At 36.7% G+C, this 22774-nt stretch overlaps 1 protein-coding gene across 1 annotated transcript in view; it reads left to right on the top strand.

The window, feature by feature from the left end:
* The window catches only part of LOC121867276 (sodium channel protein 60E-like), a 98499-nt gene that overhangs the window by 63195 nt on the left and 12530 nt on the right, over positions 1-22774 (top strand). Inside the window, 11 exon segments of the mRNA XM_042367156.1 lie at positions 1377-1538; positions 1694-1798; positions 1989-2180; positions 4059-4061; positions 5961-6115; positions 8371-8504; positions 10011-10204; positions 13570-13605; positions 15655-15857; positions 16254-16526; positions 16980-17199. Coding sequence (XP_042223090.1) covers positions 1377-1538; positions 1694-1798; positions 1989-2180; positions 4059-4061; positions 5961-6115; positions 8371-8504; positions 10011-10204; positions 13570-13605; positions 15655-15857; positions 16254-16526; positions 16980-17199 — 1677 coding nt within the window.

Raw genomic sequence — 22774 nt, 5'->3', positions numbered from 1 at the left:
AGTACCCTGGAGTATCAGCGAGTTACAGCATCATCCTTATCCGTTACATCTAATGATTTGAGAATTACAGTATCTTTTGGCCTTTACTTAAATCAGGCATGGGCAACCCGTGGACCACATGCAGCCCGAACCATGTGTTTGTGCCGCCCGTGGAGTGATTGAAAAATTCTATTTAATGTGGCCTGCAGTTCAGGTGGATGCAGCCAGTTTATGATGAGTAAAGCAATATTTATTTAAAGAATAATCTTCACACACAATTCGTTACTGTTTCATCACCTATGAGTAAATAACATTAGCATTATTCTGGTGGGTTTGTCTCATAAGTAAGAAAAATGCTGTAATTGTAGGAAAAATCAGTTTATTCACAGGCTGTTTCACTCGTCTTCTGTTCAATGCCAAGAAACTTTAACATATTACCTAAAAAATAATTAGGTTGAATTTGTTTCATAAATGGGAAAAAGACTGTGAATGTAAACTGAAAATATCGTATGGTGGACGTGAGGATAATCTGCTTCACTGTTCGTGCTAATACAATATTAACATTACTTTTGGGCTAGGTAGGGTATAAATTTTGGTGGGTTGGCCTGCATAAAAATACCTGAATCATAATGTGGCCCATGACTGAGGAAAGGTTGTCCATGCATGACTAAATTTACTGTTGTGTAAAAGACCACAAAGTTAGTGATAAATTCAACAATGTATCAAATGGGAAAGCAGCTTCTTGGTAAATACAATACATACAGTACAGTGGCAGTGGACACTAAGGTTATAGCTGCAGCAGAATCATAGTGTTGTCAACAATGGAAGTTTTATATAATCAAGGAATTATTGTCACACAGAATTAGCCTGGTACTGGGGTAGTTTAATGTTGATGATATTATTACAGTATTATTATTATTCAATTTATACAAGATGGTAATAAAGAAGATGAGTACTTTTCTAGGAGTAACTTTAAAGGTTTAATTGTCTTAGGTTTATTTTTAATCGTATCTAAAACAAGCATCAACATTACTGGCAGTGTAGGGATTATCTAGTAAACACTAGTCTAAATTCAGTGGATAATTGCCACCAAATCTGATCTTCTTTACTTGTTTTAAATAACTGGAGTTCTCTAAAGTTTACAGACTCAGATAATGTGCACACTACCTGTAATGCTGTCTGTCACCACTTGGGAATTACTGTACTCTACTCTATGCCTGAATCCATCTTTATGAAAACTTGTGAATATTTCTGTAAAAGCCAATTTTTCATCTTCCAGAGTGCAGATACACAGGACCTGTTAATTGACAAATGCTAGAGAATATACTAAAGTGATATAAAAGCGTTACTCTGAACTGTAGATAAACTTTTCATGGTAATATGTATTACATCAACAGATAGTGGTGAACGCACTCATGTACGCCATCCCGTCCATTTTCAACGTGCTGCTTGTATGTCTGGTCTTCTGGCTCATATTCTCCATTATGGGCGTTCAGATGTTTGGAGGAAAATTTTACAAGTGTATTGACCGAGTCACTGGCGAGATTTTACCAAAGGAGGTACATTATATGGACTTTGTCAGGTTGTGTGGCTCACTAGATAACTGATAAGAGTCTGATACTGAGAGTTAGCTGGTGAAACTTTATGTCATACACATAATTTTGAAAGGAAACACGTATCATTTTTTATTTAAGACCTCATATTTACATTTCAGGTTGTTGATGACAAGGAAGAGTGTTTGAGGAAGAATTATAGTTGGATCAATAGCAAGATCAACTTTGATCATGTGGGCTATGCTTATTTAGCCCTTTTTCAAGTGGTGAGGCTGGATGTGGGTTTGTTGCTACTGCTGGTCATAAGTAAACACATAACTTCATGTTAATGGACATCAAGAAAGCTCAATTGTACATGAAATTTGTAAAGGTTTTTGTCTCTCATTTTTTTATTTATAAGATAGATCCAAATATTTCACACGGTCACATTTACTGATACAATTACCTTTAACCTAGGCAACCTTTGAAGGGTGGATGGAGGTGATGGCAGATGCTGTAGACTGCCGAGGAATCAATAAACAACCCGACAGAGAAGCCAACATCTATGCCTATGTCTATTTTGTCATCTTCATTGTGTGTGGATCATTTTTCACTCTCAACCTCTTCATTGGTGTTATCATTGATAACTTCAATGCACTAAAAAAGAAGGTATGTGTGGTGGCAGTGAGATATAGTACAGTAACTCTGCTGATGTTAAGTAGTATTGCACCATCACTGTTTGGACCTTCACACCCAGATAAACATGCTAACATTATTTAGTATGCACCCAGTTAATTTTGAGCTAGTGAGAAACATTTGGAAAGGCACCCATTATTCTCTCATTAGCGGCTTTAAAGCTAAACTTTGACTCTTAACCCTGTGCAGTATTGCAGCAGCAGTTGTGATGGCACAATTTTGTTCTTGAGATTGTTGTTGGGCACCAGTGGTAAATATGCTTACACGACTAGGATATTTGTTACTGTAGTACGTAGGGTATCATTATTGCAGTACCAGAAGTAGATGTAAGGTGTGTTACTCTTGGTGTTCCATGTCCCCCACCCATTCTTTTTCTCACACATACTCTAACATTCTATTGTGTAGTTCTTTAAGGCAGCCAACTATGTATTTCTTATTATTTCGATAACTTTGAAAAGCAGTCACAAATTTCAAGAGTTTTTGCCATTGATATGCATTATTTCAAGATCAATGCTAAGTGCATGAGGATTCTTATCATGATACGTGCAGCCTTTCTGTAAATCATTTATTGAAATTTTCGAGTTTGGCATTCAAAGATTCTTATAAGAATCAGGCATTTGAAAAGAAAAATATTGCACAATTTTCTAGAAGCAACTGGCTAATATCATCTTTATTTCAATCTCCAGATATAACTGGCAAAATTCTCGCTGGAGAAAACGCTTTCTAATATTTTCACTTTGTTGTTACACTCATGTATAAGAACACCCCTCAGAGCTTCACTTGAGCCTGAGGGAGCTGCTAGCTGCCTAAAGCAAAGCTGATATAAGCCCTTGTGTGACCATAAGGCTGTTCTCTGGCCCGAACTCTGAAACAGCACTTGAGTAATTACTAGTTTACTTATCTGTTCATTCAATAGTTGCATGTCTTATGATAAGCCGAACTTTTTTTGAATATGCCGACAAAAGTGCATGTTTTATTTTTATCAGTCGAGCGATTTCTAAGTAAGTAGGCCGTTTGATCATTAAATTAGTCAGTAATTTATTGGCCTAACTAGTCATGATATAATTGTAGTTTAATAAGTAATGAATAATCTTTAAATAGGTTGATTTTTTATGGATATTGATATATAAATTTTACTGAAATGGTCATTAATACAGTAATAATGATAATAGTTACATAAGTAGTATTAAAAATGATATATTTTTGCTCAGTCATCAGTGACCAGCATATAAAACTTAATTATGCTTTATCAGTCAGTTGTGTTTCGTGCATGTGTTATTAATTAACTAATTCACTCACATGTTCTTGAAAGAGTAAAAACTAATGCGCTATTTTCAAAGTCTAGCATTAGAGAATTAAGGTGTGATAAATTGAACTACAATATATTTGATAATAATTGTTTATATTACTATATATGCTTCATTATTTAAGAACATATTGATGCAGATATTAGTGTTGTAACAAATGTTTCATTTACAGTTGTAAAGATAACAGTCCATTATGGAATGTACCTGTACTTGTATCTGATACAGCCATCGTGTATAGTCCATTATCATATATAAATAACCTAAAATTAATTATTTATGTACTTAGGGACTCAAGTGATGTTGACCAGTTCAGACCTCTTTTTCTCTTTTTTTTTCAATGCTAATGCAGTTTTATACCGGTGTTAGAGCAGACTCATAGCCAGTTAGCTTTCGATGTGTTGTGGTGTTATCCTTATTCCTCTGTCCCCCATATTTTTTTTTTATTTGTAAAATAATAACTATGTGTGCTAGTGTGCTTTAACACCGGTGCTACTGCGCTACTGAGCTTAACACTGGTATCTATTTCACGTCTGACGCTCTACAGATGGTAAGTTTCCAGCACTCCGCCTAAAGCGCTCCAGGCGTCCCGTGTCGTTTTACTGTTACTTTAGTCTTTAGCATCTACTGTACTTGTTTGTTGCGAGCATGATCAAAGTTTTTATATTTTTAAAAGCAACATCCGCTGCTCCAACATACTCAATGATACTGGAAAGTATTGCTGGAGTAGAGGCAGGGAGGAGACAAGGTGTAGCTTGGGAAGTACTCCACTGTACTGTACATCACTTCCAAGTATTAGTACAATTATAGAAGCTGAGTAATTTAGATTATTGTTATATGTTTGCCTAATCAGGTACAGTAAGTAAGTAGATACGTAGTTATACATGCTCATAATGAGGTGGTAAATATAATAATTCTGCAGGAGTAATGTAGACTTGATAAATAGTTGAACAAGCTTTGCCCCCTCCCTGCCCCGAGATGTATTGATAAGAAGCGTTTTAATGGTTGCATGTCTAACCATGCATTGAACATATGCCTCGTGTTCGAGCATTTTACAACTACAGTCCCATCCCTTCAAGGTATAGGATTCAGTCACAAATTTATCTACTTTTTAATTTTCAGATGAATAACTCAATTAAACCATAAACTGAGCTAGATCCGGAATGATTTAATTTTAAATGCTAAATAAAAAATTGTAAAAAAGATGCTAGTCTTTGCATAGTTGCATGGATAGTTTTCTGATAGTTTACAGATGTGAATCGGCATTCCATCTTAATATTTTGAGCTCTGGCACTTACAAGATCTAATGCAAATGATGCAGTTACATTTACAGTCTTACCCTTGTATCAGTATTACCCTTTGAAGCACATATTGCTGTACAGAGCAGCTGGCCAAATTTTTTGTAATTTCTGATATATTCATGCTTTTTTATATATACAGTACATATATATGTAACTTCCTGGCATTCACCCCGTGTTGTTCTGTTATAACTTCTGCTTTGAGATAACCTGCTCCAACTTAATGTAAGTGTTAACATCAGAACTTTTGTGAAATTATTCTAGCTGTAACTTGACGTTCACTAACAATGTATTTGATCAAGGATGTAATTGAAGATGGTAATTCATTTAATTAATCTTTTATGGCCCAGTTGACAATTATCAGAGAGAGTTGATTACTGTACTGCTAGTTACCTAATACTGTAGTTGAGTCTCAGAAAGTAATATTCACTTACAATACTTCAGTAACTTCCCTCCCAGAGAGAAAAACAAAATTCTAATATTGTAAGATACAGTATAACTAATGAGGTGACTTTGGACATTTCCCTAGTAACATTTACATTATGAGTGATATTATGTGAAGACATTTAAAGACACAATTGATTATTTAACAGCTGGCTTCAATTCTATAGTGAGCAGCACCATTTTCTTTGTTCATATCACACAATAGTTTTTGTTTATATAATATTTCATTATGCTAATAAGATTTTTCTCATGAATGTAAACAGTAGATTCCATGGGTGCTTCAGTATTTTATTTTGGTTGCATTTTATTTATTTTTTTGCAATTTATTGATGCAAATAATGATCATGATCTTAAATATACATATATGAGCTGAATACTTTTAAACTGTCTCATCTATTTCTCTCTCACTTTAATATTTAATTTGACTTCATGTTATTCCAAGTATGATTAATCTAATTTAGTTATTTCTTTACTGTTCATGTAATTATAATCTTCATTTTTTCCTATGAAGTTATGATTGCTCTTACTTTTCATACATTTTTGCTATTATTATCTTTATTATTATTACCACATTATTATTATTATTACTGCCATAATTATTTTTATCATTGCTGTTGTAGTTATCATTTATTATTTCTAGAATTCTTCATTATTATTTTTCACTATCAATACCATTACTATACTTTAACCTCCCCTGACCTACGCAGTACGAGGGTGGAGTACTGGAGATGTTTCTAACGGACTCCCAGAAGAACTACTACACAGCCATGAAGAAACTCGGCCGCAAGAAGCCACAGAAGGTCATACGGCGGCCTAAGCACCAATATCACGCTCTCTTCTACGATATTGCTGTGTCTCGGAGGTACGTTCTGGGGGGATTGTTGGCAGTGTACGTTCTGCGGTTACTGTTGATGGAGCATGTTCTGGGGTTACTGTTGACGGAGCATGTTCTGGGGTTACTGTTGACGGGGCACATTCTGGGGATACTGTTGATGGGGCACGTTCTGGGGTTACTGTTGATGGGGCACGTTCTGGGGTTACTGTTGACGGCGCACGTTCTGGGGATACTGTTGATGGGGCACGTTCTGGGGTTACTGTTGACGGGGCACGTTCTGGGGTTACTGTTGACGGGGCAAGTTCGGGGGTTATAGTTAACGGGGCACGTTCTGGAGTTACTGCTGTTTCTGGGGTTACTGTTGTTAGGAGCGCGTTCTGGGGTTACACGTTCTGTTGTGAGTTGACGTTCTGGGGTTCACGTTCTGGGGTTACTGTTGATGGTGCACGTTCTGGGGTTACTGTTGACGTGGCACGTTCTTACTGGGGGGCGTTACTGTGACGGGGGCACGTTCTGGGGTTACTGCTGATGGGGCACGTTGGGGTTCCTGTTCATGGTGCATGGGCTGTTGATGGGGCGCGTTCTGGTTACTGTTGATGGGGCACGTTCTGGGGTTACACGTTCTGGGGTTACTGTTGATGGTGCACGTTCTGGGGTTACTGTTGATGGGGCACGTTCTGGGGTTACTGTTGATGGTGCATGTTCTGGGGTGCCATGATGTTGATGGGGCACGTTCTGGGGTTACTGTTGATGGGCACGTTCTGGGGTTACTGTTGATGGTTACGTTCTGGGGTTACTGTTGATGGGGCACGTTCTGGGGTTACTGTTGATGGGGCTGTTGATGGGCGTTCTGGAGTTACTGTTGATGGTGGTGCGTTCTGGGGTTACTGTTGGCAGGCGCGTTCTGGGGTTACTGTTGATGGGGCGTTCTGGGGTTACTGTTGATGGGGCACGTTCTGGGGTTACTGTTGGCCGGGGCGTTCTGGGGTTACTGTTGATGGGGCGTTCTGGGGTTACTGTTGATGGGGAGCACGTTCAGATGGGAATTGCACTGTTGACGGGGCACGTGGGGTTACTGTTGATGGTGCACGTTCTGGGGTTTACTGTTGACGGGCACGTTCTGGGGTTACTGTTGATGGGGCACGTTCTGGGGTTACTGTTGATGGTGCACGTTCTGGGGTTACTGTTGATGGGGAGCTGGGGCTGTTGTTCTGGGGTTACTGTTGACGGGGCACGTTCTGGGGTTACTGTTGATGGGGCACGTTCTGGGGTTATGGGGTTGTTCTGATGGGGCATGGTTCTGGGGTTGCACTGTTGTGATGCGTTCTGGGGTTACTGTTGACGGGGCGTTCTGGGGTTACTGTTGATGGGGCACGTTCTGGGGTTGTTGTTGATGTTGATGGGCGTTCTGGGGTTACTGTTGATGGGCACATTCTGGGGTTATTGTTGATGGGAGCGCGTTCTGGGGTTACTGTTGATGGTGCGTTCTGGGGAGTTATTGTTGATGGTGCCGTTCTGGGGTTGTGTTGGCGGGGCACGTTCTGGGGTTATTGTTGATGGGGCGCGGGATTCTGTTGACTGGGCGTTCTGGGGTTACTGTTGATGGGAGCACGTTCTAGGGTTACTGTTGACTGGGCACGTTCTGGGTTACTGCTGATGGGGCACGTGGTGCACGTTCACGTTCTGGGGTTACTGTTGACGGAGACGTTCTGGGGTTACTGTTGACGGGGCACATTCTGGGGATACTGTTGATGGGGCACGTTCTGGGGTTATAGTTGATAGTGCACGTTCAGGGGTTACTGTTGATGGGGCACGTTCTGGGGTTATAGTTGATTGTGCACGTTCTGGGGTTACTGTTGACGGGGCACGTTCTGGGGTTACTGTTGATGGTGCACGTTCTGGGGTTACTGTTGATGGGGCACGTTCTCTACTGTATTCTAACAACGTACAGTGTATTAATGATGGAAAGTGTTGATTTTTATATGCCCACTACTTGTACTCATATTATGGAGTGGTACTGTCTGCCTTCTGTTAGTGTTTTGAGTGTCCATCCTTTAAACTACTGTACTGTTTATAGGAATCTTTTTGATAGATTCTTTTCATATCCCTGAAGGAGTTTTACTCATTAGAAAGTATTGGGTGACATCACTCTTGATATATTCTGCGTTTATGAGTTCCAGAATATACTTTACCCTTAAGCTTATGAAAAAATACTGCATGATATTTTCCCACCATTTTGCAGCTTTTATGAGAATCATATTATTTTTCTCATCACAAACTAGATTTGAGATCTCCATTTTCGTGTTGATCTTCCTCAATATGGTGACGATGGCCATCGAGCACTACCACCAGTCACGCACAGTTGCCTTTACGTTGGAAGTCTTCAATGCCCTCTTCACCACTATCTTTGGCCTGGGTAAGATACCTGTTTTATGTTTGTTAAATTTGATCAACTGTATCACTGAAATCCATATGAATGTTTTTGATTACTTTCTGTACAGTATTGATTGTTGTGTGTGTGCAGGTGCAGGTGTGCGTGCAGATCATGATGATGTATACAGTATAGTCTGCATTTACGCAGTCAATTGAACCTGTGGAGGTTCGCGTAAAACGAGAAACGCGTAAACGAAATAACAGAACATATGGGATTAATTGAAATAGAGACTGAGCCGACCTCCAAACTAAGTACACTTTTTCTGACACAATACGTAAGTTGTAGTAAAAATAACATCTTAATTTTATGATGGTTTGCACACACAATTAATATTTAAGAGAAATGTCAATAATATTAGGTTTTTTAACACTTACGTTAGTAGAAAAGATGGCTGGGCACACGGGGATGGGGGGTTGGTTCCGAGGCAGAGGGCAGATTATTGGCCCTCACCTGAATCACTTGTATCAATTGTATCACTGTCCACCACAGAGGCTTGTAAGGGCCTCTTTGTCAAACCCCTCAAAGTCCATATCCTTACTATCACTATCACTATCACTATCACTATCACTATCACTATCACTGACTTGGGCCGGCTGTGGCGGGTGAAGAACTTGGTAATGTTTTGATGACTGGGCGACCTTGTGCGCACCCTGCCCGCGCCGCTTCCTGCGTAAATGATGAAATTTACCGCATAAATCCAGACTATACTGTATAGCAGTAAGGTGAGCAGTTAGGGGTACTGCTACACATGCTGTATTTATTTTTGTTAAAGTGTTTAGGAACTCTTTAAGCAGAGTAGAGATCACAAAGGCTGTGGTGAACATGATGGGAAATGTGTTCTATTATTCTCATGTTTCAGGTACTACACTCTGGCATGAACTTATTTTATATAATAATATTAAATTATTCTTTTTCTCTGGTTCATTGTGATGGTCATAGTTAAAGGTAGACCCTGATTTATGAACCTTCACTTTATTATAATTAGAAGTTTGGAAAAAAATTACTGTTGTGTCCCACACCTTGGTTTATGAATGAAAACCATGAAATAACAGAAAAAACAATTATGAGATGCTGACACAACTTCATTAGTTTCTAAATGCAAGGGATAAAAGTGTGTGTGAAGCTGGCCTTACATCGGAATATGAAAGTTGCAGCTGGCCCGCCCGGTTTGAAATATTACTGTAGGGTATTGTGATTTTTCATTTGCAAATAAGCGGGGTATACTTTGGAAATATGGAATAGGGATGTTAAAATATCAGTTGTGGATAAGTGGGGTTGCAAACAGCAAGGTATTCCTGTATAGGAAAATATGGTTTTCTTGAATAATTTATAAACAAATTAATACCCAAGTTAATATCAAATGCAATTTTATAAAACTTTCTTACGATAAGTCCTCCATTCTTGAATGACATTCTGAATATGCATTTTATTATATTTCATTAACATTTGTTTACTTTGATACTAATGTATTTTCTCTCCTGCATACAGAGGCTATAGTCAAGATCATTGGCTTACGCCATCATTATTTCACGGTACCGTGGAATCTGTTCGACTTCATTCTCGTGTTTGCATCCATCATGGGCATCCTTCTTCAAGATGTGCTCACCAACTTCCCCATCAGCCCGACACTTCTCAGGGTAGTCCGGGTCTTCAGGATCGGACGCATTCTCCGTCTTATCAAGGTACGTGGCAGTGATGGCCGTGAGGTACCCCAGGAGTACCTCAGGAGGATGTTGTGGGACCCTGCAAGTTTGTTGTGGTGGATGGTTACCCCTTGGAGTGCTACAGTTTGATGTCGTTTGGTTAAATGTCTGTACAGTACAGTAATCCTTGTGGGCTGAGTTGGTTCGTTCCTGCAAGTTTGTCATTGTCGATGGAACCCCCAGTGGAGTATCTCCTTCGTAGGTGTTGTTAAGTGCAGTATTTGTTTGCACATTGCTTTAGGGTGGTTTGAGGAGGTTCCTGCAAGTTGGCTTAGGATGAAACCCCTTCATGTACAGTATCTCAGCTTGGTGTTGTCTATGGGGGGCTCTCACTGATAGCTAAATAATACCTTTATATCCCTGATGAAGTGTTGGGACCTATCAATAATATATTCAATAGCAAGTTAAATATTTTTATGTAAATTTAAAGATGTAGATATCCATTAATCTCTAATATAACATTATTGGTTGGATTTTTATTTTATTTTTTTTTTTTTACCGTATATTGGTTGTTTTCCCAATGATACAGTATAGTCAAATGAAATACAGTATGTGCTGCGTAAGTGAATTTTATTGTCTCATCATTTAACTTAATGCATAAAACTTACTTTCTCTTTTGATAGTCATTCTGCAGTAGTGTTGACAGTGACAAGTGTAGAACTAATTGTTAATATATATACAGGTATACAATATTCATTTTTAAAGATTATAAAATCCTTGAGACAATAGCATGACATGCATATTGAATATATTACTCTGGCACCTGACATTGAAACATTAGAGCAGGTTCCTGTGGCAGAGGTCAAAGGTCACCATGACGTCCAACACACATGACACCCAGATGTCGGGGTCACAGTCATACTTGTTCACACTGATAACTCTTATCAATTATCAGATATCACTTATTAATGTCTAAACCAGGATATACTGTTATATAACATTTTTAGGAGTACAACATGGGTGCAGTAACCTCTTTGTTGTATATTGTCAGATTATATTAAATTAATGTGAAAATTATGTTCACATAGTAAGATCAGTGATGAATTGTGGTAAGGTAGAATTTTTCACACTGAATTATCATTTAGTGTTTGTCACAAATGGTTAAAATTAAAACAGTAAAACTTCATTTACTAATTTCTGTTTTCTGTATTTAATTAATTCATAATTGTATCCTCTATCTCTTTTTTTCCTATTTTCCTATTGTATTTTACCTACCAGAACACACGCATTGTCTGTATGTTTTATTTTATTTTATTTTTATTTTTGTATGTGTGTTAGTGTGTGTGTGCATACGTCCGTGCGTGTGTGCATGCAGGCATATGTGCGTGCATGTACAGTAATGGGAGAGAGATGAAGAGGAGGCTACTTTCTTAATTATTTGGTACTTGTACTGTTATGTGTCCAAGTACTGAGCTTGTATGGACTTGGGTAGCTAGACTGACTTGCAGATAAGACACAGATAAGATGGTTTAGATGACTATTTAGGACAGTTAACTTGAGACGTTTAAACCGTTCTCTTGACAATCCAGAATGATTTGAATGATAGTTTGGGGCACTTAAAAATGACTGGTGCAGATGATTCAAATTCTCAGTTAGGACAGTTTAAAGAAGTGCTTGAAATGGTTCAGATGAGAGTATAAAACAGTGGAACAGTTTAAAGAAGTGCTTGAAATGGTTCAGATGAGAGTATAAAACAGTGGAATTGATGACTTAAAACTGTCTTTATTCTGAAGGACAAAGATCAGCGTAGACGAACAGGTTACATTCCTGAGGCTTGTTTGTAAGTCCAACTTTAATCTTGTTGATATTGTAAAGAAAGAAATCAATTAAATAAAGGAAGTACAAAAGAGCTATACCTTACAGTACTCTTCAAGTCTTTGGCAATATATGTTCTATCTGGCATTTTCTTCCGATATAATCCAATCTCATCCACATTGAACACTCGTTCTGGCAGGTAATCCCCCTCAATGATGATGTTCGTATCTCTGAAAGTTCATAAGTCGAATGTTCGTAAGTAAAGAATCATCTGTATTTTGTACCCACAGTATCCTTGAGAGAATCATTGTGTGTAGATGGTAATATCCCAGAGAATAGTGTTTACGTTGTCCTCCTCTTCTGCTTTATATTTTCGTCTCAAATTCCCCACATTATCTTTCCTCCTTTCTTGGTCCAAATCCCTTATCTATGTTCACTCTTCAATCTCTTCTTTCTTCCAATACATTAAATATAATGGTTATCATAATGAAAGTTTGCAACAGGTGGAGTCTATGCCACATATGACTGTCTACCCTCTCAGTTTATTCTTAAGTCATTGTCTCACTTATCTTGCTATGTACATGTCAAGCTCCTTAGAGACCCGTAACCCGAGTCTGTACTGAGTGTTACGTAGCTTTTGGGTGTAGTGATGGGCTTGTAGTAACTGAGTGGGCATAGCTATACATTCTTATTGCAGGAAAGGAGTCTTTATAGTGTTGAAACAAACTCCTGGGGTACACAGGTGACAGCTCATGTGTCTGAAAATGCTATTTGTGAACCTGTTAAAATTAATTCTGATTTTCTGATTTTCTATGAATAACATAATGACAACCTAAAATACAGTACTTAGTAGCCACCACCTCCAGTAACAGCACAGCAGGAGACAGAAACCTGCAGCTTGTACAGGACCCCTCCCTCCCCCCCCCCCATTGCTGAGTGTGTGATTTCATTTTATGTGTTTACCTTATCCATCTAGCTGGTATAGCAGGCAGAAAATGAGGCATTTTCAGTGGAAATTTGCCATGAGTTATTTATATAGTACTGTACTGTACTGTACTGTACTGTACTGTACTGTACTGTGTAAGTGAAGCCTGAAGATGAAACATACCCTAACTGGTGCTGTACACTACTGTAGTACAGTATGTTGAAACACCTGTGCCATAAATCCATATTCATTGAAAATAAGAAAAACATAAATTGTTTCTTTTATAAATTTAACACTAAACCAGGAGATTGTTACCTTTAATCTTCTCTCTCCTCTTTATATCTAATATTACCTACAATTACAGTATATACTGAACATACGTGCACTATAAACACTCCTTACCTGTATAAAGTCCGCCATAATCAGCCATGTGTTAAAAGTAGTTGATTATGTGTAGGCTGTACATTGTACAGTGTTTTAACCATTTACAGATATTAACATATCTATAGCTATTATTATTTCCCATATATGAGTAACTCCATATTTTTTTAAAGAATATGTTAGTATCTGTCATTGGTTTCATGAGAAACTCATGAAAGTACCAAAATTACGTGATAAAGAACAGAACTGGAATGTCCATTTTTAACTTCCTTATTCCCAACAGCCGACGGTGAACGGCCGAAACTCCTTCTTCGGTCAGGTAGCCTTACATATTAACGTCCATAACCACTTGCAATATTGCACCTTCCACTTTGCAACTCCCATGTTTTCTTAAACTGTATTTTTCTTGGATTATTCCAAGAACACGCCCAGATGGACTGTGTTGTGCCCATCTTTCGCTTGTCATACAAAATCTTAAAAATTAAATTACTGTACACCATTTTACAGAATTTCTCCAAAATTTACATCAGAATTTTATATACTGTGCAGTACTACACAGTATATATATATATATATATATATATATATATATATATATATATATATATATATATATATATATATATATATATATATATATATATATATATATATATATATATATATATATATATATATATATATATATATATATATATATATATATATATATATATATATATATATATATATATATATATATATATATATATATATATATATATACAGGCTATATATATATATATATATATATATATATATATATATATATATATATATATATATATATATATATATATATATATAAAACACCTCCTAATGGGCTGAGAAAAGATATTAGAATCATCCAAGGATATTCAGGCTAGACCTTATATCCTTGGATTACGAATGTTTGCAGTTGGAGCACAAACAGTAAATCATAAGTCTTGTTATCTAAGCAAGTCAGTTAAACTGTGCATGGAAATATATAAATAGATAAGTAAATGTAGAAAGAAAATTATTCCATTCTTATTATTTAAATAAAGGCAAGATATATTAGTAATTTACTTTTTTCTTGGATAGTGACTCCCTAAACTAAGAAAGAACTTTTTTACATAAATAGAAGAAATAGCAATAAGTATGACATATATAAATGGTATGTCTTGTAAATTGAACTTTCTTTGCTTTGGTTTGATCTACACTCTCTTTATCATCAATACTGTCATAGTGTTCCTTTTATTTTTACTCACTGAAAGTCTTCCGCAAGCAAGATGTTTATGTAGTTGTGAACAGCACATTCGTCAGCTCCTTCACACAGACACTAGAACTGCTTTTTGTGTTTCCTTTTACACCCCAATCTGACACACAAAACCCAATGCAAGAACAGCATTTGAATAAAGCGCATGATGTATTAAACTAGTTTGTATCTCAAGTAACCCTGATTCACTTGTGTCTTCCTGTAATTGAACACCTCAGCGTGTTTGATTCACCCGAAGATACAACTGGTCACACGAGGTTCATCTTGAGACACACCAGTTGGTACTCCTCAAGTGCTCTTAGATGCTGCCAGGACTTGGGTAGTTACCTGGAAGCACTAAACAAAACTCACAGCTATTATTAACAGTTTTGCTAAGCTGTTGCCATAATCTCTGCATCCTTAATTTGACCCACAATTGTTTTTAGTTGAAGTTTTGTTAGTGTATTCCACTTTCACTTTTATATCAGTAACCTTAACACTCATGTCATCTAGACACAGTAAGTTCTGTTTTACACCCCCTTATCTTCATTATGTCTGTGTTTATGTCATTATATTAATGATTCAGTAATAACATCATCCTCACCAATTTTGTAAGATAAGTTTTTCTTAAGGGGATGTCCACTAGACTAGCTAATGGGCATGTGAAGCCAGTGTCTATACTTAGTCATTGAGGACCGACGTATAACCTAACCTTCAGCTGAGTATCTTAGTCTCAGATTATAAAACACTGTAACGGTGTCATCCTCCAATCATTAAGTATAGAATGACAAAACTGCCATTGTATGTGAGTAGGTAAATGTGTGATAGATCAAAGTCAAATCTTCATATGTTAGTGATACACATGTACAGTAACTTTCATAAGTTCCCAAAAATTGACCAGATATATTCCAAATAGCTGTTGTGAGGTTAGATAATAGGCTCGCTAGTTTTTTTGGCCATCCCCTTCTAATTGATAAACATGACAGAAAATAGTCCCCTTGATTATAGGAATTAGGTGTATTTGGTCTGGGTCCCGCGCTGACACTACCCACGACACCCAGATACTTGATTTTCACTTGTTTAATGCTAAGTTGGTCGTCCGTATTGTTGCAGGCTGCTAAGGGGATAAGGAAGCTGCTGTTTGCCCTCATTGTATCTCTCCCAGCACTGTTTAATATCGGTGCTCTGCTGTTCCTCATCACCTTTATCTACGCCATTATTGGCATGGCAGTGTTTGGCCACGTACAGCGGAAAGGGGCCCTTGATGACCTCGTCAACTTTGAGACGTTTGGCAACAGTATGATGCTCCTATTTAGGTAATTTTATTTTCCCTCTCAGAGTTTTACTGTTAACTGTGTTGTGGTAATCATTCGTCATCTTCACTTCATGTCATATATGTGTGAAGCTCAGTCACTTCTAATGTTTATTGTATTACTTACATGATTTGGCATTTATAAGTTTTAATGAAATAAAGGTATGATCATAATGACTGTTTCTTGTGATTTTTTATTGATTTTGAGTTCAAGAAAATATTGTTATTGTCTCTTATTTGTCTATATCATATAGTAATTTTCTGCTAACTCTTAACCACTGAAAGAGCAAAGTAAGATTAATCTTAGCTATAGAAAAAATTATTGGAGTTCTTCACTGACTGGCAAAGACAATGAATAATGTTCCCATTATACTGAACAATGTTTTGTGTGTTTGACCAGACTCATCACATCAGCGGGCTGGAATGATGTTCTCGACCCTCTGATGGCTCAGCCGCCAGACTGTGACATCAATTACATGAACCAGCCCAATGGCAACTGTGGCCACCCTGCCATCGCTATTGTATTCTTTGTTTCCTTCATCATCATCAACTTCATGATCGTAATTAACATGTACATTGCTGTTATTTTGGAGAACTTCAACCAAGCCCACAAAGAGGAGGAGATTGGCATTGTGGAGGACGACTTGGAGATGTTCTATGTTAGATGGTCCAAGTGAGCAATTTTCTTATGTTGTCTGATGTTCAGTAATAGTTCATACCTTAATATTTTTCCTCTACTATATATATCTGGCATGTAACTTAATGTTGTTAACATCTGGGTAGTTTTTTCTCTCAGTTTACCAACGTTACAAAAGTTATTCATCAGTTATTTTATTGTTGATAAGTCTATCTCTGAACACCACCCACATCACTTGTATATGAAGAACAAGAAACTTTTAATTATGTGCAGTAGTTTCATTAAAACTTTAACTGTGTGCCAAGTTCATTAGAATATTTATAAAGATTTGTTCCAGAATATTGGTACTTTGTAGACAAAAATTTTCAGCCCTCAGGTGATATATAAAAGATTTAGTATTCAGTCTATACATATGAATTTGGGATCTTGGGAAGATTACTGAATATTAAATAATTTTTTTATTATTAACTGCCATGTCATGATCCACAGGTATGACCCTCATGCTACACAGTTCATCAGCTTTTCACAACTCTCAGACTTCATTTCAAGTCTGGACGGTCCTTTTGGAATACCCAAGCCCAACACTGTTGCCCTTGTGTCCTTCGACCTTCCCATAGCCAGGGGGGATAAGATCCACTGTCTGGACATCCTTCATGCTCTCACAAAACATGTCCTTGGCCATGTAGAGGAAACAGAGGAATTTAAGAGGGTGAGTGTTTTCTTGTGTTGTCAGTGGGAAAGGTTGTCACATCCAATGAGAAGTGTCTGTACTTATCTCCATGGACAGTCGTACTTTAGACAGTTGTGTGTCGGTGATGGGTGTGATGTGTACTGTGCTAGGTGTGAGCAGTTGTATCAACCTTCATCATATGATGTTTATTACAGATCATATGATAATTGTTGTTACTATATCATTATACCATACAGGGGCATGGCACTCCACCGAGGGGACGAATCACACGTCAGACTGCGAGTATATTTCCCGTTGCACGATTCATAAGACGACACTATCACAGACTTTGCCTCTAGGAGTCAATTATGTAAAGACAATATACACACACAGTCTCTAATATCCACTTTCCAAGTCATAGGGCGGTCATCTACCCCGAGTACACTGCCCTCAGGACCCATGCCCCTGTTACTGTTTATGTGGTGGAATAATTGACAGGAATGCATTATAGTACATCCAGATTTTTTTCATTTTCTTTACATTCCATTTTTTTACACTTTGTAAACTATGGACAAGTTGCGTTGTGTAAAGTTGATGGTGTTGTGCGGTAGGAATATGATGTGTTTTTTAAAAACCAAGTTTGGGATAAATTTACCAGATTAATATAACAGACAAAACACATTGACTGGTATAATTGTTTATTGATTGGCAAAACTATGAAGTTGAGAAATTTTGAATATCTTAAAACATACAAGTTAAATACAGTACAGTACTTTACCAGTAATTTTCATGTATTGTATATTGTGGCATTAATTATTCCTTCAAGTTTCATCATACTGTACATACAGTAGTGTGCCGTAGCTACATAGTTGTTTCCTCAAAGAAAAATGAATGCAGAATGTAACTGTAACTTTTTTTGTAAATTCTTTATTCATTACTATAATACATAATGAAGGAGAACATTAAACATTGGTAAATAAGTCCCAAATGGTCATAGTGAGTGGCTGGAATTGAGTTAGATGTCTTATTTTTGTTGTGACAAGATCTGTGAAATTATGATGTACATTAAATGGTATTCATTAACATGCATATAGGAACGGCTATACCATCGTATACCTTGCTTAACCCTCGTCTGTCATTTTTAATAAGCGCTCCCTAGCTCATACATCTGCTCTTTCAAGCTCAAACATTCCTACTCTGCACTTCCCTTCCTTAGAGTAACCTGAATTAGCTTTTACAATCTGTATTCTATAACTTGACTCTACTGAGTTTAGTCATAAGCTACAGTTTACCGAGTCTCTTTTAATTCTCTAACAGTTTGATCTTCTGAGGTAATTACTGTACATGACTTAATTATTGAACAACTGAAGCTGATGCTGTGTTGGGAAGCAGAAAGATTTTTTCATTTCTATTATATTAAGGAAAATGGCATCACATAATTTCTACCAATTGACTAGCCTTTTAGGGGTGATACACTATTTATCTAAAGTTAACTTAACCCTTAGTGTATGTTCATCATTTGATGGTTATGACTTAAATGCTGTACAGTACATATGTTTAGACATGGAGAGCTGCCATTACGTAATCACGAGTAACTTACACAAGCGTGGAAAAACAGCCGTAAATTGAGAATGATGGTGAATGTCTTACTACTTATAAAAAAAAGGCATATTGAGGAAGTGTGTTTCTATACATTACACAACTTGTATAGTGAAGTGAGTCACCATCATGAGGTTGAGTAATACACTATATGCTCTATATCATTATTGTTATTTCGTCATATGGTACAGTAATACTTTAGTAGTCTTCCTAGTGAGTGATCATATCTTTGTGATCATAAAGTGGTTATTAATACCTTGTTGTTATCAGTATATAACAGATAAATTACCAGAACCAGACTCACAAATTGTTATCATGAAAATCATCAAAACTAGAATTTTTTTTATAAATATCACATTATGAACCAGTAAGAAATTGTATCATTAAAAGAGTAACTTTTATGCTCCTCTTCACAATTCTTTAGTCATTGCTTGATTCAACTTCACAGTAAAATTTTTATGGTGTTTTTGAAATATGCAGATATTTCCATTTACTGTATATTAAACAGCCTGACTACTTTAAATTTTTACATTAACTATGTGGCTGAACCTTTCCAGGTTAACTGAGACAAACTAGAGGTACTGGTAATAATAAACATATTGAACTATCAGCGTCTCATAGTTGATGTTACTCATAAGCGATCCAGTACGGAGGATCCTCACTCCTTCAAATTTATTCTGTTTCCCAAGACAGACGGTGGAGGTTGACCCATCAGACTTGACTCACTACAGTGCTAGTTTAGAATACACGGCCTCTGTCCATCGGTGCCCGCTGTAACATAACCAGTGCTGAATCTTTAGCTTATCCATCTCTTATTGCATTTTTCTGGAATGCAACACTATTGAAGACTAAACATCGGGAAGTTGGGTATGACGTCAGTACACTCATACAGTAAACCCTCTGATTAATGAAATGCTTGGAGAGGAAGGGTTGCTCATCTCATACAAATCTTTCTTCACTCACTAATATAATGAAATATACCTTCTGCAGCTTATCTTCTTCTGTCCAATATTTACTTCTTTTGTCTGTGCATCTATTCTTATTATGCCCACGTGTCACTTCACTAGATGAGACACACTCACACTGGTGTAATACAGTTAGTTACCAGTGATAGTTTTTCTGCCAATCAACACACATTCAATAAGACTTATATTCAGATGAAAATAGTGACTGTGGCATAGAAGTAGTGCACTCATCTGCTATCACTGCAACCTGGGTTCAATCCTAGATTGGATGTGTGAATAGTGTTGTTACCTTCTGGTTACCTTCTGTATTAACACTGGACCAGGAAGGATGTACAGTAAATGAGGGGGTTAAAGAGACCATTGGTGTCCATCCCCTGAGAAAACTATAGATTAAATAAACAAAATAGTAAATGCTTATTCCCATAATTGATTATCTAATTAATAATTTATTACAATTAATAGTAGTGCTATTATGGTAATGCAAATTATATATTTAAAGATAGATTAGAAGCAAAGTAGTGCTAAAAAATCTTTCTCTTTGTTATAGAATTTTAATTTGTTTTATTGAGTCATTGATAAACTAATCACTCTTGATTTTTTTTACCTTTTCAAAGAGCATATCTGTTGTGGAACTATTAAGACATAAATCTTTAGTTGTTACATGGTAGATCAAGGAAAAGAAGACAAAGTTGTCATGCAAAGTATGTTACATATTCCCTTACAACAAACTATATTCTTTTTTCATAGATCTTCAGAATAAATACTTACCCTGTCTTTAAAGGAAAATTAGAATGCTACTTAAACTGACTAATTCAGCTGCTGTATAGACCAATTCATGTTATCCTTGAAACATTATTTCTAGTTTTCTGACAACAACAAAATTAATGACCCAGCCCTCGACACTCCCTTAATGCTTTGTTCTTTTTTATTAGTGAGAATTACCAAATATTGTCCCATTAGTAACAGTGTGTATGCTGCTGTCAGTAATCTCCATCTTTATGCCCTCTACCTAAACTCTTAATGAAAACCTGGTCACTTCATTCTGATTTTTAAGGCCAGGTTAGATGATTGTCACCACCCAAACAAATAGGAGTATAGTCTTATGCTTATCTTGTAGGAAGATCTATTTACAGTGAGCAGTATGTCACTTTGTAAGATATTTGGGAAGGAGGAGGATCACAGAGACTAGTAGTATGAGAGAAATAAAGGACAAAAGCAAGTAACTAATGCCTTGTGGGCCACCTAGTAGCTTGTGTTGGCACTGAACAAAAACAAGTACTTTAGTCTGAAATCTACATAAGGCGTTTTCTTTGTCTATTTTAGCAGAGTACCGTACTGTACAGGAAGTTAAATATTCTTAAAAATATAAATTTACACAATAGTTAATTAATCTTTTTGGGCAAGTTTATGTGGGTACACAGTATTTTTTTTTATGATGATTGGTAATTGGAGAAGAATTATGTTAAGCTTTGTAGAGATAATTGATGATTTATGATTTATTTTCTAATACATTACCGTACAGTTACTGTTGAGAAATTCTAATGTCCAGTCAACAGCATCAACTCCATCTAATGCTGTACTGTACTGTATTGTCTAACAAAGAAATTAGAAAATTGCCTTATGAGGTGTCAGATGAAATATTAGAGCATCAGGCCTGGTTAAGATTTAATGCTGATCCTTTTATTAACTAAATACAATATACATCAAAGTAACATATGTACACAATATATGAAAATTAATATACAGTACTATAAAAGCAAGACCTTGCTAAATCTTCTGCTCATGCCTTTGACATTTTCAAAGCCTTTATCTTAATGGTGTATAGCACACATCTCTGCTCTCTAAACTGCTCTTCTGTGGTATCCATTCTACACCCAACTGCTTAATCTCATTCTTTTTCTCTGACAGCTGTTAGGCTTCACAGGATTATATAATGTCTCTCACTGTTACCTGAGACCTTCCCTCCCTACCCTCTCCTTCACTCTGTTGTAGCAGCAGGCCTGACCTTGAGTGAGATCATCTTCTTGTGTTCTTGTTCGTTCATAATAATCAAAATATCCTCCTGGATATAAAGAAATTTAGCGAAATTCAAGTCATCTTAAACCCAGCTTTTGGCTATTTTCTTGACGTAAGTCATCATCTTTCTTGAAAATTTATTCATATTGTTTTCAATTTTAGAATAAGCTCAGTATACACAGTTTAAAGTGAATAAGGATATAACAAGGCCTCGCTACGTGAACTCCCCAGTTGGATCCACCTTCCACACATTAAACCATCTCTTTTGTTTCCATAAATTCTTCAGCCCAGTAATACTAATAATTCTGCCTTAATAACTTTGGTACTTTAGATAAGGTCAAGTCTAATTCTTTCTTCTTTATATCTTTACTATCTGCAAGAGTCAAGTGCTGTCTTCTTCCTCTCTCTTATGATGGTTGAAGCTCTGTTTCTTCTCTATGGGTACTACAGTAGTCAGTGTTCCTGTACACCACAGCACACTCACGGTCACTAGATAGACTTCATCAGTTCATCAGTACAGTGTTTTGAGTTGTAGAGACAGAGTGCAAATGTTCTGAGACTCCTTTTCTCATTCAGTTTTCAAATTAAATTCATTCCTTGAAGCTATATTCCCTTCCAACAACCATGAGTCAGCACCACTGTCAACAGACACCAAATAAACTAACTAATAATGAGGTAGATCTTTTAGCTATGCCTGCTTGACAGTGGCTTTTGCTGTACAAACTTCAAAATATATCTTATTTCTTGACCACTTCCTATAAAATTTAGAGCACTCAGAAGGTTAGAATGTTAATCTCAGGGATGGGGGTATTGGTATTCTTTAATTGTATTTGAATGCATTCAAATACAGCATTTCAAGTTATTTGTATTTGAATACTATGACAAAGTATTCATACTCATAGAATAATCTAATGTATACCCAATGTTCTAATAATGGAAATCAGCCTAACTTACTAATAGCTTACTCTTGACTGCTGAGATTTTATTCTTGGACGACCTTACTCATACCAGTGAGAGAGGGAGAGAAGGAAGGC

The sequence above is a fragment of the Homarus americanus genome, unplaced genomic scaffold, assembly GCF_018991925.1.
Source record: "Homarus americanus isolate GMGI-L3 unplaced genomic scaffold, GMGI_Hamer_2.0 scaffold6317, whole genome shotgun sequence".
NCBI classification, from domain to species: Eukaryota; Metazoa; Arthropoda; class Malacostraca; order Decapoda; family Nephropidae; genus Homarus; species Homarus americanus.
Note: the sequence above shows the minus strand (reverse complement) of the source record. Positions and strands in the feature narration are given on the sequence as shown.